Raw genomic sequence first — 27,817 nt, 5'->3', positions numbered from 1 at the left:
CTAACGTTAGCAGCTAACGCTCCACCTTTTCTTGATTCCTGAGTTCACTTGCTAGATGTCTCTCTGACGTAACTGCACGCTGTTACTTCAAGCTAGTTTTCCTGGCTGCCTATTGTTCTTAGCAATAATGAGTTCTCTTCCAAAGCTGTTTTTACCAGTAACATATATGGCACTCGCAGACATACCCAAAGACAGTATAAAACACGGTTCTAGCTTCCGGTTGGAAAAATGAGCACCTTCAACCTGCACTTTACCCGAAGCCCACCAGATGGCGATAGTTGTGATTACAAAGAGCCTTCCTGTACTATAGTTCACTGTGGGAAAACAGCTTTCTGACTTGACCTCTGTAAACATTTTTCTGCTCATTCTGGGTTCATGCTGAATGAAATATATTACATCTATTTTGTAAATCCAGGTCATACTATGTTTCAAAAAGAGGATTTGCCACAATAAGCTCATTTGCTTGTGATTAACAAGCCATTAGCCAATTAACAACTGGTTTTACAGACAGACCCGCCTCTCCTCACCACTGTCTGTTTTTTTCTTCTTTTTATTCCAAACCAAGACGAGGACGGTGAAATTGCTAATCTCGGGGCATCAATCGAGACTATAAAAATCAATGCCGTCTATGACGAAACCTCACAAAACTGTTGGGGTTACCACAGCAGGTAGTTCCCCCATGTTTCATTTGACAGATTTTTTTCCCTCTTCCTGACTCCTTCCTGGTTTATGTCTCATCCTGGGATCAAACCAGAGCTTCACTTGTTGCCACATGTATAAACCACTGTTGAGCTACATAAAGCTGTTGCTACTCTTTAGCTAATAAACAAATGTCTATAAGCTAAATTTTCAGTGGTATTTCAGGTTTGTTTTAATGATAATAAATATCACATATTTGATACAGTTATCAAATTTGCTACTTCTTTGTGCTCTCCGCTCTCACTAGGTTGGTGTAATTTGCATGAGCTGCTTTAAATTCATGTAGCTAGTCCATTACTTTTTTCTTAAAGTTCTTTAAAATGATGCTAATTTGTTGTTTTTTATAGTTGCTTTCTACATATTTGCACTTACTGTAGCTGTGGGCTGAACTGACTAACTCGGTGGTGCCTGTACGATAGAGCATGATTAAGGGGTTATCCATCTGGGGTTTGATTTATCTGCTCGAATCACTGCATCTCATCCTTCACTCATGATTCTGATAATGTTGCTTCTGGTCAACTCTGCCTCTTTCACACGGATATGCTCCAAGTTAAAAGAATCAACTAGAATAACTAGCTTAATGTTGCCAGGACAACCACTGGTAGCCAAAGTGAAGGCAGATGACTTCCAGATTGAACATGCGTCATGGTACAGATCCCATGTCTCTTGTAAATGATGCTATAGCGGCAGTAGGAATAAATATGTATTAAAGGGACTACTTACACTTTACACAGCATGAAATAATATTATTATATTTGTTGGCTGGAAGGCAAACTTCATAAAACAAATAAACAAAAAAAATTCTGATATTAAAAGAGCATTACAAAAATATGTCTATTATTAAGTTTTGGGAACATGTCAGCTTTCTTTACTGGTCTTCTCAGCATACAGTAATTAGGTATAAGCAGCTGAAGTCTCTTTCAATGGATTACGGTGCTGCTACTCAGAAATACACTTGCTGGCAACCTTAAGTTTTATTTATTTGTGACTCATGGTCATACGATGCTTTTCAACACCTCGTAGAAATACTGAAAGAAGAGAGAGAAGAGACAGTGTTCAAGCTGTTCAAACTACTCCAAGCTATGAGTGCTGATACATTGCTGGGTGTGAAAGTATTGTATGTGGCTAGTTACTGGAGGGTATCTGTAATCAGACTACTTTTTTGGTGCCATTTTCCAGTCCCATGTGTGCTGAACTTGCTGTGCTGAAGGGCAGTGTTTAATGTGACTGAATGACTAACACTTTATAATACTGTGGCTTCTATCTCGCTCTGGTATTCTGCTTTAAAATCCAGCTTCACCCCTGCATCCACCTATAGACTTATTATCCTCGTATACCCGGTTCTTCACGGACAGTGAACATTGTGTCTGCTCTCAGACCGTTATAATACCCACCAAAACAAAGTGGGCTCTGTTCCTTTAATACACTAGCAACTCACTATTACATCCATTTCATATTGTTTTGTTGTCTGAAATATATAGAGGCAAATTAAATTGTCTGTGGAAAAGTAAGCTTCCAGAAGTTTATAGGACAGAAAATGGATCTTAAAATCCTTTTCCGAAATTGATTTTCCTAATCAGCGTCTGTTTATGTGAGTTTTGTTATACTGTGAGTTGGTTGGCCGGCTTCCTGGATAAACTTTGCCCCAAATATTGGATGTACCACTTCAAATCATAGGCCTTATAACAAAATAGGTCGTACTCTCATTTAAAACGTTTGGCATTTCACTCTTATTCTGAGGAGTTCAATTCAAGTGGCCATTCTTATGGTGTAATTCTGAAGGTTAACATTTTTATAACATCAAAAGTTATCGTATTATAAAAATCCCTTAAAAAAAAAAGAGTATAATAATTCATTCAGAGCTAGAATTTCTTTTACATGGCTTCAGTAGTAGTTGGTGAATATTCAGTTGTTTAGTAAACCTAAAACTATTTATCCTATTTTTAAGGTGCTGAAACTTCCCTGAGTTTTTACAATATCCAATATGCCTTTATGCATATATTTCATTGTTTATCTAGTAAATTGCTAAAATCCTAAAATGTGTCTGTACAATTTTAAGCAGAGTCTTTTTTTATGTGTTTACATTTGTGGTGAAATTCACTTCCCTTTGGGAGCGTAGAATTGGAAACCATTTGTAATTTCAATCTCTCTAATGGAGTGAAAATCTATCAAGTGTGCTTTTAGCTTTGCCCGTTCCACTGTGACCCTGAATTGGAATATGCCTGTGGCAAAAAAAATGAATACATTTCACTTAAAAGAATAAATAAATAAATAAAACACAAATTTTCCCCGCTAAAATACAGTGTCATACTTCCTTATAACACAATGCTGCATCTTGTCTGCAGGCTTTTTTTTAGCTTGTACTGTATATAGTATTGTTGAGCTACACCTGCTGTAGATGCATTATGCATATTATATTCAGACACATAATATAAACACAAACATCCTCTGACTCAGCATCCCAGGGCCTCTTGTGACTATATACGGACCTATATTTATAATTTCTATGAAGCAAACAGAGGCTGACTTAAATGCCACATCTGAGACAAGTGACCGGGCAAATGTGTAATGAGGATGTGACTCCTTACCTCCTAGGTTCATCCCAGCCTGGAGACACTTCCGTACACGACACGCTGGACAGTTTTTCCTTCGGATCTTGTCAATGATGCAGTCGTTTCTCCCAGCGCACAGGTAGTTATGCTGACCTACAGGGAGACAAGACCCTGTCAGTTTGATGATGACAATCCTGCAGCTTGACACAGAATAATAGTGATATTTTCAAAGTTGTGGAGAACACAGGGTTTTTTGTTTGTTTTTGGTTTTTTTAGAAGAAAAAAAAAGCGAAGCAGGAGATAGAAGCCGCTTACTTATAGAGGAAGATTAATAGTTCTGAACATTTTCCAGGAAATATACAACCAATTACATGAATGGCAGGAAATGTTTCATTCTAATGTCAGATCTCTGTGAGCCACTGTAATGTAGGTCATCAAGGTAAGCTGTAAAAAAAAATGTGTGGCAATATCGGTTTTCACGATTCTGACTGTGAAAATGATTAAAATAGTGATTATTCCGCTCTCACCTTCCGCAGCGTATGACTAATAGTGCATTAGACAGTAAATAGCATGAGAGTTTTTAGAATTCGCCAGAGCCAGGACTCTGACTGCAGCTAGACTATTCCTGACAGTGATGCTAACATGGCGAGAATCCCTCCTGCCTCCTGCCTAGCCCTGAGCTAAACCCAATGATCTCCCATTTCAGAGAGCTTCCTTCCGCTCCACTAGCTCTTCACTGTACAGCTCCGCTCTCCTCCTCCACTCTTCTCCTTCGCTACGCCTGCGTCTCCATCCCTCCTTTTCCACACGTCCGCCAGCCTCAGAGCGCCATACGCCCACACACAGACAGGCTCATGCACATGCACACATACAGTCATTCACTCTCACTATCTCACATGCGCACACATGCACATACAGCCAAAGCTGCTCCACTTGGCAATTTCAAAAACTAAAATAAATAAATAATGCAAATCTTGTATCTGATTCCACAAAGACATAAAAACACGCACACACACACACACACACACACACACACACACACACACACACACACACACACACACACAGGGACTGAAATCACAACCCAACCCGGATGGAGTGGTACAGTGTGCCATTGTGACCCTAGTGACCTAAGTATAAGGCTTAGCTCCCTCAGGGCTTATGTTAAAACTGTGTGTCCCTCCCACAAACACATACATGGTTGCGCGCATGCAAATGCTTGCATGTCTGTGCATATTGCTCTGTATTTTCCCTTGCACGTTTGTTGTCAGTTGTTTGTTTCTCTCAAAGTACGCGCAATTTCTGTCGTGGATTGCAATGCTTTTAGTACGGGAGCTCGCCGTGTGGCGTTCACATGCAGTTTATCTCCAGCGACAACGCTGCTGTGCATTGCATTTTGTTGCACCTACAGTACAGTATCTGTATTTGTGTGTAGGACTGAGTAGAAGTTGTTTTCTGAGCTAGCGGGAGTAGTGCGCAGTGTGTCTGTCTGGCTGCTGCCAAAAGCCAAGGAACCGAGCTGCAGGAGGAGAGGCAGCAGCTGTAGCCCCACCACTATTTCTGGCTAAATCACATGACCGTTACATAAGCCCATTTTTCTTGCTCTAAAAAACAGTAAACTGCGACACAGGAAACACAACGCAGCCATCCCATTCCCTGCACCCCCCCCCATCCACACACACACACACATGCTTACAGTATACACAATAACACATTTGCGCCTCTTTAGGCCAGACCGAAAGGCAGTTCGAAAAACTCTGGAGTTCTTGTGTCAACTGTTTGGCTCATTCCTGTGAATCTTGTTAATAATTGTTAGAGTGAAACACACTTTAAGAGCCAGCCAAAGTCGCAGTCCGATGGTGGATACGTGTGCAACTTTGTGTGTGAGTATGTGTGTAGGTGTGTGTGTGTCAAGCATGAGAATTTATTTATGCACACTGTGCATGCGCTCACATATACTCGCGCAACATGTTTATCTTTTAAATTACCTCTTGATTCGTGCAGAATGAAGAGGAAACTCCCTTAATAAAATCTGAGAAATTTTAAATATTTAGAAAATACGAATGTATGGAGCAATGCATTATTAGGAAATTCTTCTAAGAAGGAAATTTTCTTTCCAATTGACCTACAGCACTCTGGCCACTCAGGAAGCTACAATTCATCTCTTCTCGAAAGCGAAAATCAGCTTCAGGCCTTTGCTAAAATACAGCCTTTAACGTGACATATTTAAATAGCCAATAAACACAAGTGGTCAGACCCCTGTTTGTGACAATAACCTCACAAATACAGATGCAGACGCACATCGATAACAGCGCCGTGCCTCTCTGAAGGACACTTGCCAGTGGACGCACGCTTCTCCGCTGGGTACTGTTGCTGTGGACCTAACTAAAGAACGCAATCGTGGACGACAGTAATTTAATTATTGACGAGCAAAGCATTTGGCCAATTCTCTGATCACGGTTCATTGGTGTTTATGCAACCTATCATTACACAGATACAAAAATAGCAAACACAAAAAAAAACCAAACAAAAAAAACAGAGATGTAATTGTTGTCATGAGTGAGCCAGCAGTATGCAAATCACTGCCTTGCAATGGCATCGCTACTCCGCTTCTTTGGACAGCACACAAACAGCTGTGTTGGATGAGGCTTTACACAATTACGTTTTCCGGTCTGGATCGTCATAAAAAGAGGCTGGAGAAGTTATATTATGATGTAAATCAAAGCTGTTATTTTGTTTACTAATCTGTCTTCTTTTATAATGACGGACTCCAAGGGCCAAGATTTGCCCCCGATCTCATTCCTTTGTGTTGTATGTCATGCTTTAAGTTATGATTTAGCCCATAATGTAGCATCTAGAGTTGTATAATGTACAACAGCAGCCACTTGTGGCTTTATTGCTGTCTGCTCTTATTTAAAACTACTAAATCTAAATCTCAGATGCCAAGTGGTCCCAGCTTTTAGACATTTTCTTTCTTGCAATATAACTATGCGAAAACTTTCTGTCGTCTAAGGCATGTTTTGAAAATAATTCTCTGCAAATTGATAAGTATCCTGAACGCCTCTGCAAAGGATGAAGACATTTTTGCATAATTGTGGTGGTATACCTATTTTTAATGAACAGAGCAGGAGCTGGTACGGCAAGCATATTTGCAGCAGCACTTTATAACGTAACGCCACTCCCTTAGTGCTGTATCTTTAAAAAGAAAAAAAGAAAGAAAAAACAATTACCAGTGAAGACAGTGATAAAGCCCATCAGATTGGCGGCCCTTATTTGGTTGAACACAAAAGGTGTAACCCACATTGAAGTCACAGAACAAAGGTATCACCAGGGAGCAGGAAGAGATGGAGGTCAGATTATATCCGCTGGGGAGACATGCAGGTCAGCCTAGGCCAGAGGAACTGAAGGCATGGAGGAAGTAGTGCGAGTTATATCATCACACAAGCACCAAAACATATGGTGTACTTGTTAGTGCCACAACAGGCTTTATAGGACAGTAGACAGTGTTATGTATGTTGTTTTTATTGCTAAAACGAGGCATTAAATAGAACATAATGAACAGCCACTTAAACAAGAATATAATATGTCTGTAGTGCAAGACATTGTTCAAGTGCACAATTTTAATATAAAAAATAATTTGTAGCCCTCATGTATTGTTTATGTATATGAATATTCCTAAAAGAATGCATAATTTAACAGTATTTAATAGTGTAATAAGATATCCCTTCTAATATCATTACAGGCCTATTTGCAATCGGGGCGACACACATGCTTAGAGTAAGTCATTTTTACCCTGAGCCGTACACCTGAATTTCTTTCCTCTTGTGCCTCCGGTTGTGTCTTTGTTATGCAGTTTCTGATTAAAGGATGTGTGATGTGGGGAACGTGTTGGCAAGCTGAGATCGGGACAACACTGACTCCAGCCGTCGTTACATGAGCTCCTTCACACACAACCTGAAGCATTCACCGAGGAGGCACTGCAGGGAGGCCTTTCTCCCTCCCCCCCGAGCCTGAGCTGAGCAACGGGATTGGACAGCAGAGCTGCCAATCCAAACAGAAACCGGGCAAGACGTGTCCTCAGAAGACCTCTTCCTCTGAGGAGGCAAGGAAGAATGAGTTTTTTGGATTGACACGAGCGCCACGGAAACCACGGCCCAGTCAGATTTTTAGAGCTGAATGAGGGCGTAGCAAGGTTGACTAATTTCTCGTGTATCACGTAAACCCAAAGTTCAAAAAAAAAGAAAAAAGAGGAACAGTAAGAGCAGCTAGTGAGCTCCAAGCATGGCCTGGTATTATTACGAGGAGCAGACATGCCAAGCCACTGATGACATGTGAATAATAAGTTGGCGCTGAACGCTTCAAATGTGCGCCACATGGAGCCGTTTATTGAGTGCAGCTGTCTTGTATCAACAAACTTGTCTTTAGAGGAGTGAAAGCAGGAAAGAAGCACATATGAATGCATTCAGCTATTTCCACATTTCATTAGCAGCGATGGCACATATTTACAAAGCGCTGTTTTATGTCAGAGGGTTGTTTTCTGCAGCGCAGGACTAATCCATAACCTGAAGAGTTAACTGCAAGACATTTACTGCAGGTTTGCATGACAGTTTAGTCAATAACATAAGTACAGCTGCAAAACCTTGTGAGCTTCATAAGTCATTCTATATTTATTTGTCGGATAATTAACATGCCAGATGTAACGGTAAATACAGTAAATGTCTAACAATAGCTGCCATTCTCTAAAAGATAAACTGGATTATTTGTAGTAACTGCTTATCTATGTACTGATATTTTGATGTCACAGCACTGTGTGAGAACGTAGTTACTAAATACTACTGAGATGGGTTTTTTGTTGTTGTTTTTTTAAGGTGTTGCACTTTGTAGACAGTTTCTACAGGCTAAATGCCAACATTATTTCGGCCTTTTAGCCAGAATAATCCAGAGTACAGTAGTTTTAATAATGCAGTTTTCCCACAGACTGAGATACTTTTTGTGTATTATTAAAAAATAAGATCCCGTGGACAGACTCCAACCTTATTGGCTTTGACTGCAGCAACCAACCATATAGTCTCTGTTCTGCTCTGCAGTGCTGGCACATGAACTATCTCTCCACCTTTGTCAGGTTCAAGTGGCCCGAGGCTCACAATGAATCTCTGCAGCACATCTTATTTGTAGAAGAAGGGCTGTCATTGCCAACTGCAGTCCAAGACAGCGGGACAAGAAACAGCCAAATGATAGAAACAGCTAAATGAAATCGAGATTTCTCACAAGATGTCATACGCACATTGCTCTAGAGTTGTCTGCCATATTGGATGTGATACAACCACTGGTTGCTAGGGAAAAATGTGTTTTCCCTGACTGGTTAGCGGCAGAAATTGCTGTTTCTCGCTTCGTGAAATCGGATGCAAAGAAGTTGCTGCACCAAAAAAAAAAAACTAACTAAAACAAACTTTTAGCAGTTGATTTGGTTGCTAGCAGGTTGCCACGGTTGCTTGTAGTTCTTCACATTGGTCTGCAAATAGTGCATTTTGGGAAAGTGCGATGCGAACATTCCAGAAGTGGAGAAAGTTCACCTTCAAAGTAAAAGTTGTGCCTTGTGAAATATGTTAATTGAAAGGGAACCTTCTACTTTTCTGGTTTGTGTCACACTTTTCTGTTTCATTAAAACTACAGCTGGAGTAATATACCAGTGACTGAAACAACCACAAGTAGGCTTCATGTGTTTGTCATATGGTTGCAGACCAGTCTCTAGGCCTGTGTGACTAACCTTTTCCCTTGGTTTTACATTGTCACCATGATTTATGTCACCGGTGGTATCACGTTCTTAAATGGACAAAAATGATGCTTAGTGAATGGTGCTAATGCAGCTGGGTGGCTAATCCAAAGTGAACACAAAATGTGTAGTTTGAGCTTAATTCGCAGATATTTAAACACCACAGTGTTTAAATATCATTTTGCTTATCAGTCATTGTGTTGGGTAGTTCTAATCTATGAATGGCAGCAGCAGCAGGTACTTTAATAAGTTGTTGTTGCTGCCCTCTGTATTCTAAAAGGAAGTTTTGCCACCAGCAGCCAGCAGGGAGTTATTTTGGACTATCTAAATGAATAGTGATATAGCTGTAATGTCAACAGCCATTTTAACAAGTTTAAAAAATGATTATTTTTTCCTCCCGCAGGTTATAATTGCTCTACATAAGCACAAATACACGGCATTGTGATTTAATTAACGGCTCAACCCCGACTGCCGACACAGCATCTCGTGGCGCTTTGATGCCTCATCCCACCAAAGAGCTTGAACAAATGTCCTGCTAATTCACACTACTAACACAGTAAGTCAAGACAAATGATAAGAGCACTTATCTACATCTGCACTACGAATAGAAACGTTTGCCCTCACACGGTACAAAGTGTCGTAAACTTCAACTTTTAATGTAGCAACTTGATTGGCTTATATGTTTCCCAGTAATCAGCAAAATGCCCGCTTTGGCGTGATGGACTTCTCCCATTGATTGCTATTGGGGATTATGTAAGTGCCATGTGTTTCTCATGCAGTGCCTCTGATATACATTTATCCCGTGAGCGTTAGCAATTAGAGGGCATGTAATGTTAATATATAATAATAAATACATTTTAATAAATCATTTTTAATGCATACTGTATGTTGTGAGGTAAGAATGAACCGAGGGCTGTTTTTTTTTTTCTTTGGCAAACTCGGAGCCAGAGAGTTCTCAACACCTAATTTAATATTAATATATATTTCACAGGCTCATGGTTATAAACTTTATAGTGTACAGTTGGCAGCACCTTCTGGTAGATATGACAACATTAAGTGGAATGAATATTAGTCCTCTTGAGGAGAACTGTAAGTGAACAGATTTGGACAGTGAAGGGCCCATGTGGCCAATAGATATTCCAAACAGATGGTCTAAATGTAAATCTAAAACGTAGACTTCAAAAGGATAATCGTGCTGAGGCCCAGGGATGTTAAAAAAGAAAAGAAAAGCTACCTAGCAATGACCTATATGACTCGAGTAAAGAGAAAACCAGACTCTTCACAATCACAGAATATCATCTGATTTGTTGATGACTTCAGAATGCTAGCTCTGTAGTAAGGGCTGTGAGCCAGTTAGTCGTCTAATGAGCTACAGCCGACCGAAAACTTGTGTCCCCCGAGGCAGGCCGTGCCAAAAGAAATTAAGCATGGGCTGGATTATTCCCCTTGTACAGATGCCCACTCTCCTTTTATATCTCCCATGCCAAGTCTAAGTTTTTAACTTTGAGAGAAAAGAGGAGGAGAAGGAGGAGGAAATACTGGGAGAGGGGCGGAGTGAAACGTCTCCTCACGTCCTGACTTACACCTCTCCGGCACTCGCTGCTGACACATCATTTTCCATCCCTCTCCATGTTACTTTCTCCCAGCTCCTCCTCTCTTTATCTCGGTCTGCGTCTGACTTTTTCTTTGTCCTTCCTCCCCCTCCTCCCTCGCTGTATCCGTTTCACCGTCCTCTATCTCTCTTCCCTTTGCAAAATCCTTCTCTCACTATTTTCATCCTTTGCTTCGCTCTCCATCCACCTCAGCAGCGGCAGCAGTAGCTATTGAGGGGGGTCAAGTAAGGTAAAAGCTCACATGTCTCATGCAAACTTGATGACATAACACCACTCTAGGGGTTGCTTTCATAGTTTGCACAGTTGCCTTTTTTCTTTTTTTGGTTGTGCAGAATCAAGAGGAAATTCCCATAAAAAAAACCCTGAGAAATACTGAATATTGAGAAAATATGAATGTAAGGATCACCGTGTTAAATTTGAAAGGCATTATGCAATCACTGAAGCCTTTTCGGTATTTTTATAAGAGCAACAAATATGGTTTTAGTACCGTAATTACAAAGAGATGTGAGCACTGTCCGGTGCCTCACCTGACTAGCGCTCCCGCACAAAATCCGATCTTGAGTGTCTGCCGCCGGCGTTGTGCCAGACAGGCTTGAAGCAAGAACAACGGCATGTCTGATTCGATAACCCCAGACACATAATCTGGTTTTAGGTCTCTACGTAATGACGGTGTGTAAATATCATCAAATTAAGGCATGATTTGATTGGGAATGAATGCAATTCCTTCAATGGTCAGGAAAACACCTAGAGGGCCTGACGGCTGGCTGGCTAGCAGCCTTGTTTGCTCCTGTTTTTTTTTCCCCCCGCCTTCACTGGGTCTGTAAAAGTGTGTTTTGCATTCAAACACTCATCTAAATGAGTTAGGCCAAAGCCTCAGGCAACAGGCACAACATGAAAAGCACATTATGACTGGTGCTGATTTTCCCCAAGCTAAATATAACATAAAGGGCTGCTGCTGGAGACTTACCTACTGAATTGCTTTTTTCTTCCCCGATGACTCACTCTATAAATGTAATGCCTAATTTTGGTCATTTTAATGATATTTTAGGAATAAATAAACAGATGGTCTAGTGAGATTAAACAGTAGTTTGTTGCATACATGCAACAGTGTAGTGGAAATTTTAAAAAGCAACTATTGGTTAATAATTCTTGTAAAAAAGTACAGTGTGCTGAATGTGTGGAAAGAGCAACTTGCCACCATGTCCTTGTTTAAGTGAGTCATTTAAAATGTTGTTGTCACATCTGAAAATGACTTATTCCATTTTTCTCATTAACATTTTCCCCTGCTCGTACCTAACATAAGAGGCACATTACAAAGTGAGATTAAAGTCATCAGTCTTTTTACTTGGATAAATCACCGTGGTAACTTGCGCTGAACACATAACCTTGTAGGGAGAAATTGTCATGTTTCACTGATTCTTTTATTTAGAGCATGTTTTAAGTATGATAGAGTTGTAGGAATATGTTTTATATGTGCAAATTGTTAACCGTACTAAAACCACAGAGGGAAGTCCAGCTGTTACAACTTACAGCTGTGCAAACTTCATATTCTCACTGGAATTTAAATGTATTCAGTTGGTGACTGTGTATGATTTTTCTTTTAATACTTGGTTCTAGTCTGTTTTACACTGCTGGATGTATAGCTCGTGGGGTAGAGATTAGACAACTGAAACTGAAAACTAATTATGACTCAATCAATAAATTTATTTCACTTTCATATGTCACAAAGTAAAGCAAAGTTAGGCACCACAGTGGCGTGGTGGTTAGCACTGTAGCCTCACAGCAAGAAGGGTCCATATCCACCATCTGGCCGAGGCCTTTCTGTGTGGAGTTTGGATCTTGTCCCCGTGACTGTGTCGGTTCCCTCCGGGTACTTAAGCTTCCTCCCACAGTCCAAAGACATGCAGTTAGTGGGGTTAGGTTAATTGTTGACTCTAAATTGCTTATAGGTGTGAATGTGAGTGCAAATGGTCGTCTGTCTCTCTCTGTTAGCCCTGCGACTGTCCAGGGTGTACCCCGCCTCTCGTACTGTGAAAGCTGGGATAGGCTTCAGCTCGCCCCACGAAACCCTGAATTGGATAAGCGGAGGAGAATGAATGGATGGGGTGGCTGTCGCTCAGGAGGTATAGGAGGTCATCTACTAATCGGAACGTTGGCGGTTCAATCCATGACTGCTCCAGTCTACATGTCAAAGTACCCAAGTTGCTCTGAATGTGAGTCAATGTTAGATAAAAGCACTTCAGCATAGAAAACAAGCTTGAGTGAATGGGTGTGAATGGCTGAATGCACTTTTCTGGTCTAATTTCCATCTTATTTTTTGTGTGTTGCATTTTACTGTTATATTTTGTGTACTTTACAGAATTTGTTGAATTTTAATTTCACCTCTTTGTCATCACCATTTAACAGTATCTCTGATTGGAGTAGGTGACACTCATAAGGATAGTCTTGTGTAGAAGAAGAGTCACATGATGCGTGAAACAGAAAGCACGGCTTAACAAAGAAAGATGGTTACCATCGATGTCATACCTACTATTTCAGACTGGGTTTTAAGGTTTTTCAAGCCAGCTAACACAAAGAAAGCCTGGCTGTTAGTGTCCTTCATAGCATATCACTCTGGTATAAGAGCCTCCAAATAAGCAGAATATTGATCAATAAGTCTGAGAGCTGTAATTGTCAGTTAAAGCGATTCTCTTCATTCATATGATATTGAGTGAAATAATTAATTAGAAATTCCTGCAACGTAACTGAACAGTATTAATGTGTCTTTTCTTTTTTTTTCCTGTATAAAAAATATGAGAGTCCAAAGCACAGCAACGAAAAGAGGCAAACGGAACTAGCATCTTAGTCACAAAAGTAGAATTTCTAGAACATCAATTAAGAAACACATTCGCCAATTTGAAAACACGTAAGGCTGCGTATGCTGCAGATACAAAAACACTGACGTCAACTAATCATCAGTGTTGTTCCAAAAGAGCAATCAAAAGATAATGGCTCCATACCTAGGTTCAGCCAATTACTTGTTCATTATTTTTTGTGTTGCCACAAATGCAGTTATTGTGTACTTGGCTTGGACCAATCTCTCTGTTTGCCTGTTTCCTGTACTCGCTGTGTGTTTCTTATGCTGCATACTGTGTGTGCTATCAACTGGTCGATATGTTTCTTGATTTGCTTGCTGTTTTACTTATTATCTTGTCAGAGAGGTGGTAATGTTTTCTTGCACTCCCTTGTGTTTGCTTAATCTGCAGGGTTTTAAGCTCAAGCCAGTGACATCTCATCTAAACGTGGGATGATGCCATACCTTCCACAGCTCTTTTGAAGAAGACCTTGCAGCTTCCGCATGTTACGACGCCGTAGTGACAACCCGATGCCTCATCTCCACAAACCAGGCACACTTTGGCCGTCGAGGACGGTTGTCTCAGTGGCGAGCTGAAAGGACACACATAAGAGTTCTTCAGACGAGGCATAAATTAACAAGGAATACTCAAAAGTCAACAATAAAACCAGGGCTGACTGTCCCCTTCCCATCTGCATTACGGCATGATGCGCACTGTGAAACATTCTTGGGTTTTTACAACCCACTGACGGTAGCAGCACAATGTGGCTAGCCATAAAAATGTCTGCCAACTGGGAGAGGAGGGCTTTACGCTCCTCGGATTTATGGTTTCTCCAAGCTTACCAGGATGACACTGAAAGAATTATAGAGGAGATTATTTAAATTCAATAAGCAGAGAGACACAGAGCAGGGTGTCAAATTTAAGTAGGATCCAAAACACCTCTTCTCTGGCATGAAACCGGACTGGAAAAAGAGTTCAGAGGTGGACTAAAATGTCAAAAACCACAGTGGAACAAAAGCCCTACTGTGTTATAGGTAAAACTATATATCGAGTTTAAGGCTAAAGTTCACAGGTGTGAATCAGCACTGACGTGTGCTGTACTGTAAATAGCATGACGTGTTGAATTTACTCGCAACAAACAGGCAAGACAACACGAGTGATGAGTCTGCTGATCTAAGGCGTTGTTTACTCTGGCATCATTTACTTCTTTTACCACTGACTGATTCCTGCCATTACAGGCTCATTAAATCCCAGGATAAACAGTATGTTCTTACTAATGCGCTGTTAAATGGGAGAATTAGTTAAGACTTGCAGTTTACCCACTCCTGAAAATGAGACCATGGGGGTCATGGCGAGGAGTGTCACTGGTAAAACCTGATGCGTGCTGTCAGTTTCCACCCGAAGAAAGATCATTATTTTTATGTAATGTTTCACTTTGCCAAGCCTAAATGTGGACCATTCCAGGAAGATGTTGGATAAAAGATCGAGAATCGAGTTGGTAGAAGCTAATTAGTGATTCTAAATTGGATGTAACTTTTTTTAAAAATTAGTTTACATCTGTAAATACGGGCTGATGGACTGATTCACGAGGTGGAGTTCTAGACCCAAATCTCTTCTGGTAGAAAACAGAAACATTTCCATAAATCTGATATATCGTCACCACAAGCAACTGTGGATTATCAATGCAAGAGCTCCAATGAAGTAACACTGACATCTTTTCCCATCATTTAGTCTCATTGAAAAATCCTATCCAGTTCGCAAAACTATATTTTCAAACTAAAAAACAGGTCCTGTCTTATATATGTATTGAATCCACAGTATTTTGATATAAAATTTCAATCTAATGAGTTTTAGGTGTTGCTCTTTGTTCTGCAGATTTGATGGTTTGAGTAAAACTGGAATGGGCCTACATTAATCAGCTGTCTTATAGTAACCACCAGCACAGCTGCACTATAGAGTGAACCGGTTAACATTTACGTTCTAAGTGCACAAAAGTTTTTGTCACGTCTAGACACAGGAGAAAAAAAAATCAGGACATTCACTATAATCTTTAACAAAACGTTTCCCTTCATGCTCAAACACACACAAAGAACACAACATGTAGATTGGTACAAAGAGAGAACACCTTGTATCAAAACATTCAAAGTGGCCTCAGCTTCCCCTTCTTTTCTGTGCTAATTACCTCTCTTCCATCTCAATCAATAAGATGCAAGGTGATTGTCTGGTTAACATTCTCCGTACATCCTTCATCAAACCAGCTGCCAAGCGCTCTCTTTCTCTCTCTCCCCCCCCCCTTCCCTTTTCTCTGTCTCTTTCCCAGTCTCTTTCTCTCATGCACACGCATTTCCTCCAGGGGACGAGCTGGAAAGGGGTACAGCAACAGCACACTCAGATACAATCAGGACCACTGATCTAATTCCCTCTTGTCCATCTACACACACATTCAATTTGTTAGGACGCTTAGAGGAGTCTCTGGTGAGGTGTTTGTCTGACTTGATCTTTCTGGCAGCAGGCCTCACGGTTTCAGCTTAATGTGAGTGCAAGTGTGTGTGCACAAATCGAATACGTATCAAGATGTGTTTCCAGTATGTTTATATGCTGAATATTCCCCCCATACATTGGCCTTTTCACACCATCACCAAACTGCATTAAGGGGAAGAGAATCCAATCCAAGAAAAACAGCCCCGGAAAGTTTCACGGCCAAGAGCAACACGAGGAGCAGATGAGAGGTCCCTCTAAAGTATGCCTCTAATATCGAGTCAGTGGTCAACCTTTTAATAGTGCCGCACATTAAAGCCTTGTCGCTGCGTGCCAGCCTGCCTGCCTGCTGGTCCACCAACAAGGTGACTTCCCCTCCCTCAGAGAAGTATATAGGTCATTTGCTCTCTCTGCTTATGAAACCAGAGCAGACAGGCCAGGCTGCAGTGACTGTGCACCAACGTCTGCCAGTAGCCCAGAACTAAAAACGAGCAGCCAGACATTCCCAAATAAGCCTGTTTTAGCAGTGCTATAAGCCTACAGTTTGCACGTACAGCATATACAAAGAATATTAGCAATTTTGTAACAATTTTTTGTAAGCTTACCGTAAATGCAATTACGGCCCCTAGCTGAAACCAAAATGGGGATATAGTGGTTATATTTTGTGTGTGTGTATCTTTGACTACTGGGCCACAAGAAAACAACAAACGAATGAATTTCCTTTTTTTTTGGCCTGCCAATTTAGTGGCTTGAAATATTAAGTGGTCACAGTTTATGTCTGCTTTGATGAAACTTAAATGATGATGCGCGACTTGGTGAAATGTCTTGTTAAAGCTAGATGTCTAAAATGTTAATTCCCACAGCCTTGTGTCACATTTCATCTTGAATGAAGACAAAAAAACTGAGTCAGAAAGCAGAGTTAATGGTGACTTAGTACAGATGTTCTTTTTTGGGGGGGTGGCCCTAATAATAGTTCTAAAACAATGCACAGGATGATTATTTCTGCAAAAAGTTCTGCAGGCAACTGCTGTGAACCGGGAATGGGACCTTTTTTTTTCTTTTCTTGACCCCTGTCTTCTCTATTTCTGGGTACAGTCTCAGACTAACTCAATGGGACTGACTGCACAGATCAAAGGTCTCATTCTTCGCTCCAGTTGCTTTTTTTCCCTTCTAACTGAAACCCCAGGGCAGCAGTTTCATTGTTTTCAGTGTCCTTTCATCTTAAAAGATAACACACAAAGCTAACAACTGATTTAGTTGCTGTGTATTTCCCATGAGGGCCCAGATGAGTACGAGTACACAATGCCCGATTCTTCCCACCAAAATGTACAAACAGAAATGTGTGTCTTCTACTTGCTCTTGCTCCCTCCTTATCAGACAAACGTGCTGCTTGGGGAAGATATTAATGAAAAAGCCAAAAATGAAAAGAAGCGTCTTATCTTGAAGGCAGAGAAAAGCCCACTGCGCCCACCAAACTGTGTGAAGACCAAACCGCAGGACAGATGTTGCTCAAATTGGCCTCGTGTTTTTTTTGTGGGTTTTTTTTACGAGTAATTCGGATGTCACACTGAGAGCATTCTTCAAATGGTTCAAATATCTCCACCCTCTCTCAGCTGCAGCAGGAATGCTCAGTCATTAAGAGCTACGGCCAGGAAGGATGGTCATTTTAGCCACAGATTTATCAGAATCCGAAAAACTGATAATGACTGCAGTCACTCACAGCTGGTGTCTCTTTTTTTTATCAGGGAGTCTTCTTTGGCCCAAGTGCATATCCTCCGATAGCCATAAAAAAAGGTCAATACAGGTCACAACAAAGGGGCAGCAATCATTTGACTAAGACATAACAAGAACAATTAGTTGCTATAGAAACCACGCCGTTGAAGAAAACTAACGAAGGAGGGAGACATATAGAGGAAGTCCAGGGGGCCGGAGTTATTCTGGGTTTATCAAGATAACGTCATTATGGGTGAATAACTGGGCACGAAACGGCTTTATGATGGACGACAGCGAGCCTTCGTGGTTAGAAATGAACCCTGTGACCCGCATGCTGTAAGTACATTAGCATGACAGCGTCAGTAAACAAGCGAGTGAACCACAGACAGGGCACTGTTATACAGAGAAACAATGTCCTCATCACGCATGTTACACCGCCTGTCGTACACAAACACACGCGTGTGTGCTGAACTTTGTTTACACCGCTGTACAGCCGGCCGCCTACTGTAAAGATAAATGCGCGCGTTTGTGCGTGCGCGCGTGCAGACGCACTGACTCGCTCATTCTAGAGGCTGTTATCACAGGGATAGTTCAGATTAAGTGCCACAGCCTCCCTGAACCTGCCCTTCATGAAAGAGAAGCATCCTTGACTCTGGAAAGAGAAAAAAGGGAAAAGAAAAAACAGCTTCCACGGTACAGTACCTCTCTACAGTCTGGCCTACAATATTTATGTAATACACACCCTGGCATGCTGAAAAACCTTAAGCTAGACCAGTTCAAAGAATATTTATGTAACGCATAACTTGGCATGTTGGGAAAGGTAAAGGTAGATTAGTTAGAAAGAGGACGAAATGGCTTACATAACCATGAGCAGACAGTATAAACATTAGGCTGACACCCACTCGCCGCCTCTCAAAGGGAGAGAGGTCTTATGGGTAGTGTTAATGAGCCACGAGGGATTTATTTTTCCTGGTGAAGGTGACCCTGGCATTGGGCAGAGAGTACCTGAGCATACAGAAATATGAGATTTCCTCTTTGCTAGGCTTGTGTTACACATGTGTTAAGGTTACAGTATAATCTACTCTGACTGCTGCTTTTGGTTAAGAAAGAGGAATCAGCCTTAAGATGTTTAGCACACCTGTGAATGTTTATTGCCTTTACTTTTTTCTTGCTACATTACAATTGATAAAGAGTCAAACTACAGGGCTTATGTGAGTATTGCAGCAGCAAATAATATGTATTATGTCAACCGTGTTTGCATTCCTCATGTTAAACCCAAAGCTGTCATGTTGTCTCACCTCCATGGATTATTCCCGCAAACTTTAGGTGACCTTACCCATAAGAGCGAAATCACATTTATCTTCCTTTTATAAATCCACTGTTTTGACTGTAAACAAAGCCGTAGAAATGCACACACGCACGCAGACACGCCGCCCTCTTAAGGCGTTCATACCGCCTTGGTCGACGGGAGGGTACAGACGATGCTATCGTTCTGATCTACACAGTATCCAGTTTGGACTCAACATGTCTGAAGCTGTACCTGCTTTCAAATTCCATAAACAACTTACAAACATCAACATCACAGACGCTTTTTTTGGCCCAACTTTAACCTTTTCTTCAGCGTGCAGCTGCAGCTGAACGGCCCAGAGGCTTTTTTTTTCTTTTTCTTTTTTACACAAGCAGTGGGTACCTTTAGAGCAGCGGGAGGATAACTCACCGGGTTTAGAGTGGCCGGAGCCGTTGAGCATTTCAACCTCATCTTAATTCCTCACCATCACCCGCATTGAATGAAATTAATCACCTGAGATATTTTGGCTAAGTGGTAAAGCATGCGGGCATGAATCTCAGAAAGATGTGGCAGGCTGTTATTATCTGGTGAGGAGGATTATCATGGCTGGAAACTCCCGTAATTCGTGCCTGCTAAGGACAGAGAGGGACTGATCGCATGCATCCAGTATAAAATTAGACACTGGGAAGCCAGCGGATGCCCAAAACTTCATTCATGCTTTTTATATGTTGCACATATATACCTTTTATTTTAGGTATCCAAATTTCTGAGTACTTCTCCTGAACCAAAAGCTCAGGCTTCAGGCTACTCTGATCTTGCCACACATTTCTTTATATGGTGATCTTCTTGCATTCACAATCTAACTGAGTTGTATTATAAGCAATTAAATTATTCCAGCATGCAAATAACTGTCGGTGTGTGGTGCTACCATACGTTTGTTTGGTGACAACAGGAGAAAAAAAAACAAACAAAAACATTTTCCTAGCTACATTACCTTTCATGTTTTATGATAGGAGATGACATTTAAGCACATTTTCCACACTTACACCTATTTACAGCACAGGGCAAATATGTCGTGCGTCAGGTAGCGAATGTTTTGTTTACCGAGCTGAGATGTGCTGCTGTTGTCTTTGTTACTGTGAATATTTGTGCTGCTCACTCAGATCAGGCTTGAACATTTATGGGTGGGTTTGAGAAGTTGCCAGTTTCCACCCAAGTAAGTGAAAATATATTACTTGGTTGCAGGGCTTAGCGCTGTCGCCTCACAGCAGCGAGGTCCTGGGTTCAAATCCGCCAGCTGGCCGGGGCCTTTCTGCGTGGAGCTTGCAAGTTCTTCCCTATGCTTGCGTGGATTTCCTCCGGGTACTCCGGCTTCCTCCCACAGTCCAAAGGCATGCGTTTTAGGTTAAATGTTCACTCTGAATTGGCCGTGAGCGTTGAATGGTGGTCTTTCTCCGCATGTTAGATAGACAGACTGGCAACTTATCCAGGATGTAATCTGCCTTTTGCACTATGACAGCTGGAATAGGCTGCAGCCCTCCCACGACCCTGAACCGGACAAGCGGTTAAGAAGATGGATGGATAGCTGCATAGTGTTTTTTATTTAGGAACCTTCACACCAACCAAAGGATGAGTTAGCGTTCAAGGGGTTAAGGTGCTGCCCCTTGGCTGGCTTCCTGAAGCTGACCAATCAGAATAAAGCTGACCTTTAGAAACGATGGCCTAAGGAGCCCTGAGCTAATATTGCCTCTTTCCAGGCAGAGGCTCAACTTAGGAGCTGCATAACAGGCAGAATGAGTTAAATAATCTTTTCTCTCTTTTCCACTCTCCTCTCACCCAGACTGGTTGAGGCAGATGGAGAGCCTTCCTGAGCTTGGTTTGCTCTGCGGTTTATTTCTGTTAAGATTTTTGTCGCCAAGCGCTTACTTGAGGGAATTTTTTTCTCTGTATCGCAAGATTACTTTACATTACGTTAAAAAATGTATTTAAATACACTGAATAAGTAAGGATTTTTTTAAGAATAAACTGTAAATCATTTTATAATATGCAAAACAACTCACTTTCTACTGCTCACCTTCACACGATAGCAACCCTCAGGTATATACATCATCCAATATTAAGTCTCGTTGTATTTGTATTCATATTATGTCACTATATTTATGTTATTTAAGTCTTTTTATGTGCCATGTGAGGGAGTATTGCTTAATTTCATAATTTCATTATGCTTGCATAATGAAAATAAAGAGTCTTGAACTGAATCATGCAAAGCCACAATTGTGGAGTCCCAGAATAAAAAAAACGAGTGTTATATGTTACCCTTAAAGTCTTTGTGAGCCTTGGTGAGCTGCTAATGAATATTCGCGTGCATGCTTTCCATACTTTTTAAACTGTACATTAAAAAGTTTAGTGTAGCCATGATAAAATTCATCTTTACATAATGCTACACGAAAAATAGACAGTTCCTATAGAGTTTAAGGGGTCAGCACACCCACTCATTCATTTGGCCACACGCAGTCCACTGAGTTCACAGGGTAACGCGCAAAGCTTGAACCAGGCCAAAGAGGTCCAGGACTGCAAGAAACTTAATTTAGATGCATCTTGCATCCCCTGCCTTAGAAATGATGTATACGGACAACGGATGAGCAGAAGTTTGGGTGCAAGTCCCACATCTTAAAAACTTTCTCCACTTGGAGTGTTCTTTTTCAGACTTGAGTGGACTCGCCTTCAGAAACCTGTAAAATGTATTTTTCAATAACCCCGCAACAGAAAACAAGGCAACAGCTTTTACTATGCTGAATTCATTCAGACAAAACAATCCTACTATTCATTTTCTGAGCTCTGCAGCAGCTTTGGCAAACCACCTCCTCGAGTCCCGCAGCATTGTCTTTAAAGCACTGGAGAACTTAAGTTCCTCACGTGCTCCTCACACCAATCTGTTGCTGCTTCGCTAATTTTCTGTTTTTGAGCTGCCAGTTTTCAAAGCTGCTCTGGACTGGAATCAGAAAACAGCCACGAAACAGCTGGGAACACAATTCGGCTGACATGTTGAGAAACTTCATTGTTGGGCATCAGGTTGACTTCCAGACATGGGAAATTGAGAAACAATGCAAACAAGGGGCCAGCGATAAACACAAAATGTTCAGCACACAAAGGAACATGAAATTCCGCGATTAGAACCCGAACTCGCATTTCCCTCCCCAACCTAAACCTATGTGATAACAGCAAAAATAAGCAGGACAGTGGGCTTAAATCTAACTAAATACACAAAGGGCAAGTTGTTTTCGTCACCTTTGTGAAGCACGGCTCAGGAATGACTTGAATCAAACTCACTGCCACGAAGGAAAACACAAATGGACCACTTCAAAGTCACGCTGATAAATCTGGTTTTGTTACAGGAGCAAATCCTTTGATTTCAGTGGCATGAATAAACTCTAGCCCCGACCTCCCTTGATGTTCATGTTTCAGCTTTATTTCCTGCTTACTGTGCTCTCTCTCACTCTCTCTTCCACCAACTCCGAGCAGTACCTGGCTCCTTATGTACTATTTGTCTATAGCCAGATTTGGGCCCCGTTGCCTCCACAGGAAGTGACCTCCAAACTCAGCTTAGAGGCCCTAGGACAAATGAGAAAAACAAATCCCTAGACAGGGAGATTATCTTTAAGGGATCAGCCCTGACCTGAGCCACCTCCATGCCACAAACTCATTAACCTCTGTTCTCCACTTTCTAGCAACAGTTAGTACGCAGCTGACTCCTGTTTACATTGACCTTCCTGTGAGCAAGAAGGGTCTACTGAATAAAATTAAAGTATATCATAGGCCAAAGGTTGGCATTTCAACTCTAAAGCATGTAAATGTAAAAGAACTGAGCTTGTGAGAGCAGAGAAATGAAATGTGCCAGACAATATTTTATTCAAGAGATGACCTTTTCCTTTCCCTTGTAATTCAAAAAGGCCTCACTCTGAATGTAGGTTAATGTACACTGGCGCTAACACATGTTGCCAGCAACCCTACGCATTGGCTGTCACATGTGATCATCTTTAACACCCACCAGTCATTTACAATTCTGCCAGGACAAACGTGTCAGATGAGCAGACAGGGAGTCCAGTGTATATGTGAGGGGAAATGCTGCACACACAAACCATAGTACATTAAGATATATACTGAGGGATAGAGTTAGCAATGGGGCTGTCAAGTGGATCTATTTAGGGGCTTTATTGTATGTAGAGCTAATAGTCAAGCGGCTCACTAAAGTCACAGGGTATGAAACCTCAACCTCAAGAAGCTGGCTGTGCACAGAAGCCAAAACCAAGTCTGGGGTTGGCCGAGATCCAGGTGGTTAACACCACAGTTTACATTCTGCATGTCGGCTGCTGTGAGCTGCTCTCCAGTCAGTCAGCGTTTCTATAGCATCTGACAGGTTCAACAACAGAAGAGCAGTCTTACGAACTGCTAGGAGTCTCCTTCCTGCCTGCTTTCAGCCACTTAGTCAAACTGCTCCAGACAGCAACAATCAGGATGCAATCAGGTAATGAATGTATATGGATAGAAGAAACAACAACAGCAGAACCTTTTTCTTTAGACTTCTATGCACCTAGGAGCAGTTCAACAAGGTAGTCGGTTAGGACAGTTTCCATATTTCACAGTTTTGTGTTTCTTTTTTCTTCTCCAAGACAATAAGCACATTAACCAAAACTGTAAGCGGATACAATGAATAGTTCAAAGAATCATGTCTACAGTTTGTCCAGGAGCACTGAGCCTGCTCATTATAAATGTTTACTCCCTAAAAGGTCAACTTAACAATTCGGACTTCACAAGTACAAAAGGTCCCATACATTTGGTACACATGAACACACACACACACACACGCACACACACACACACACACACACACACACACACACACACACACACACACACACACAATGTTGGTGTTCATCTCCGAAGGATTACAGGCCCAGATGGTCTCTGGATGAACAATGCAACACCTGCTGACGGACATAGTGCAATTAGGTTCTCGCATTAAAAAAAAAAAAAAAAAACTACTGCAAAAAAGGAGAACCTAAAGTGAATCATCAAAGGTACACATATGCTTGTGCTGACTAATCTCACTCTTGGCTAATCTCTGCATGACTACAACCCTAACCACGGTTTAATCCGACACCCAGTTGATCTTTGATCAAGGTCAGCCCTTAAAACCTAAAACCAATGGACGCCTAAGTCTTCCGACTCTCACTCGGTAACTTTATTCACATTCGGCGAGCATCTGCAGCGAAGATAAAGAAGTATCGCGTGTCATGTTTGTGAAGCTGTCTCACCTTGTTCCTGCTGTTATGCTATGAAATGTTTTAAGCAGCGTGACAAACAGAAAACAAATACTCTCTGATTTCTCATTTCAAACAAACTTGACCAGACAGGCTTTAACGAAGAGGAAACAGAATAGCTGAATGATTTCACTTAATACTGTCTTCATGAAAAAAGAAATACGAGGAGCTCAGCGGTGCAGGTGTAATTACACGATTCAGCAAATCAAGCATATTTACCTCTTGCATCTCTGTCGTGCACCAGATGCACCCGGCCATCACTGCCCAGTGCCCGGACTTGCTCTAACGCCAAAGTCTATTTAACATGTTGCACAAAGAGATGTGTGCTTGCTGTGTGCAGAGACTACGATGAGGAGTGGGAGGGTGTGAGTGGCTGAAAAATCAAGGGACACTGTTTTTACCCACTGTTATCAGCATACATCATCACTGCACTTACACAACTTGTAACACGCATGGGATCCCAATTTCCTGTTCAAAACAAGAGGTTAAAAATAACATCAGTCATTGTAACCTTGGCTCAGGTGAGACTGGCTTCACAGGTGTAGTTGACTATAGATCTATATTTAATAAGGTGAAAGATTTGCAGTGGTGCATGTGGCTGCCCTTTCAGAGCAGGCGCTCATGTCACCTTTTATGGCCAGCCACTTCCGGGGATGATGATGAGTGATGATGAGGCACAGGAAAGGAAAATGAAAGGTAAAAAAAATTCAGTTCAAGCTAAACACAAGATTGAATCCTATTTTAAATCAATCATTTTAAAATTATAAGTTGTTTTGGATATATTTCTTATAATGTTCACCTCATTGCCCTGGATATTGTGTATTTCAGTTTGTCAAATAAAAAAGGCAAACAGTTTAGTGTCAAAAATATAGTGCATGTTTCGCCTTGTTTGTATAAGGCTAGCATTGCCAAAGGGTGGTGGTTATGGACCTGTGGTTATGGACCTATAAGCTGTTTGCCCATTGACATTAAAGAACAAAGACAGAAGCTACTAACGACCAACCTCCAGAGCAGAAAAATGAAGCTAACATTGAGTATTAAATATAGTATACTCATTGGCTAATGACTTGTGATTGACAATTTGTTAGCCAATGAGCAAGTGCTCTTACAGTATCATGCCCCCCCTCCTCGTCACATCTGCTTTTTATTCTTTTTGTAATTTCATAGATGGTGACTGTAATAACGCCTGTCCCGTTTGGTTCTTTTGCCATCAGAATTATTGTCTAAAGGCAAAGAAAGATGCCCAACGGATTTACATTTACATATTTTATACCGTCTATGAATGCAGCATGCTAACCTAGCTACCTAGTGTTAGCTAACTTAGCGCTCCACGCTTTTTCGTTAAACGGTAGCATCTGGCTCCCAGAAGTCATTAGCTTCAAAATGTAGATTGCCAGCCTCGGGACAGGTAAAGTGTGTGTGACACTGAAAGACTGAATGCTACTGTATAGATAAGAGAAACCTGGAAAGGCAAAAACTACTACAGCCATAATAAATGAAAGCGTCTGCACCAAAGATGCAGTCTTTTTTTTTTTTTTTTTCAAATTGAAAAGCCTATCTGTGGTAAACACCGTATCGGGTATTACAGATTGTTCTTTTGGTGTTTAAGTGCAAGAGAATTTTGAAATAAAACATCCTCTACAGTATACAGTGCCCGGATATTTGAAGTCAGAACTTAACCAAATAAAAACAGCAAAAATTCTCACGCGTATTCACACTCATTTCACATCCCATCATTTTAATATCAATCATTTGGATTTCTGACAGTTTTTAGTGAAAACAATAAAATAATTATCAATAATTATTTAATTATTTTGTTACTATATTTCATTATAAATCTCATATATTGCTAAATTATAATTCACTTGAATTATATTGGATGGATGGATGGATGGATAAGTTGTCATATAGTTTATAACAATAACTTCTGGCTTCTCAACTGGTTCTTGTCTTTATCTTCGGGATTATCGTGGAGAAAAACTAATATTTAAAGAAATTATGCCAAAAAACAATCACTAGAAACCAATATATATTTACATTTTCTGACAGTAAGTGGATTAATTAGTAATTATTAATTAAATTCAATTTATCTACTTACAAGAACACCTAGCAATAACATACTACATGATGAATATATCCATATAAACCCTATGCATAAAAGTACAAGACACGTGCACAAGGTAAAAATCTCCTTCCATTTTATAATTTCCCTTCATGTTGCACTTTTAATAAATTGTCAGGTTTTACCACAAAGATGTCCTGTTCCAATAACACATTAGCCCAACCAAATACTCCAGGGGCCCAGAATATCTCCCACATTTTCCATGTGTGGGAAATACTGTTGATTCAGAGGTTCTCTCTTTCCTCTCACTCCCTGCTGCTCTTCCCCTCCCCACATTGTGTATACACTTCATGTCATTGTTTGAGGTGTATGAAACTGAATTTTATGGTAAATACATAACATCTTGGGCTCATTGCATAAATATTTAAGAACAAGAGACAGGCCTCAGGTGGAGAAGACGGTGAAAGTCAGCACAGTAGCATATGGTAAGGGTAACTTATTTGAGAGGTTTTTGTTATTATGAAGATTAAGATAAAAAAAAATATAGAATTAGAGTGTAGCTTTTCTAAAGATAGATCTTTTTCTTAAGGAGACTACTCAGAGTCCAACCTGAGAGGATTTAAAAAAATATTTGAATTACATTTTTTTGTGAGCAGCCGTTTAGTCTCAAGTGACATGCTGAGCTCTTAAACAGGAGGCCATGGGGATTTACACAGTGAACAAAGGATTCCCTATTGAAACACTGCTTTGTGCAGCAGAAAAGCAGCTTGTAGCTCTACATTTTCTATCTATTCACTGTTCTGCTTCATGTTGCGAAGCCCGCCAGCACTAATGAGTACCTTTATAAAAGGAAATAGAGCGTAATTGCTTTTTCTGAGACACGAAGAGACTTGGGTGAAATTGGGAAAGATGTCTGTCAAACCCACATAAAGCACATATATTCACATACATGTATACTGTACCTTAATATACAGTACTATGCAATAGTCTTGAGGCACCCCTCTTTATATTTCTTTATATTTTGATATGCAAGTGATATCCAAGTGCAGTGATCTATTAAAAAAGTGTGCAAATATACATAGAAAAGCAGTATATAAGTCAAAAACAGAGCTTGAGCAATTCTAACGATCTTGAAAGTGAATATTTGGTGTGACCACCTTTATCTTCTATACAGCCTGAAGTTTTCCTCCCGTTGAACTTCTTTAAGCAGTCTTCAGGAATAGGTCTCAGGGTTTCTTGAAGGACATTCAAAGCTCTTCTTTGGATGTTTCTGCCTTTTGTTCTGTTCTCTGTCATGATGACCTCACACTGCTTCAAAAATGTTGAAGTCCGGGCTCTGAAGAGGCCAATCCATGACTGATAGTGTTACACTGTGTTTTTTTCTATCCATGTATGCTTTTACTGCATTGGCAGTGTGTTTGAGATCATTTTCAAGCTGAAAAATGAAGCTGGTGACACTCACATGCTTTTCACATGGTATTGGA

The 27,817-nt window shown here is 40.8% G+C and overlaps 1 protein-coding gene across 1 annotated transcript in view; it reads right to left on the bottom strand.

The window, feature by feature from the left end:
• Positions 1-27,817, bottom strand: part of nr3c2 (nuclear receptor subfamily 3, group C, member 2) — an 87,949-nt gene that overhangs the window by 25,666 nt on the left and 34,466 nt on the right. Inside the window, exons 3-4 of the mRNA XM_063476085.1 lie at positions 13,936-14,063; positions 3,288-3,404 (exon numbers count right to left, since the gene is read on the bottom strand). Coding sequence (XP_063332155.1) covers positions 3,288-3,404; positions 13,936-14,063 — 245 coding nt within the window. The remainder of the gene's footprint in view (positions 1-3,287; positions 3,405-13,935; positions 14,064-27,817) is intronic.

This window comes from Pelmatolapia mariae, linkage group LG6 (assembly GCF_036321145.2).
Source record: "Pelmatolapia mariae isolate MD_Pm_ZW linkage group LG6, Pm_UMD_F_2, whole genome shotgun sequence".
In the NCBI taxonomy this organism is placed as follows: Eukaryota; Metazoa; Chordata; class Actinopteri; order Cichliformes; family Cichlidae; genus Pelmatolapia; species Pelmatolapia mariae.
Note: the sequence above shows the minus strand (reverse complement) of the source record. Positions and strands in the feature narration are given on the sequence as shown.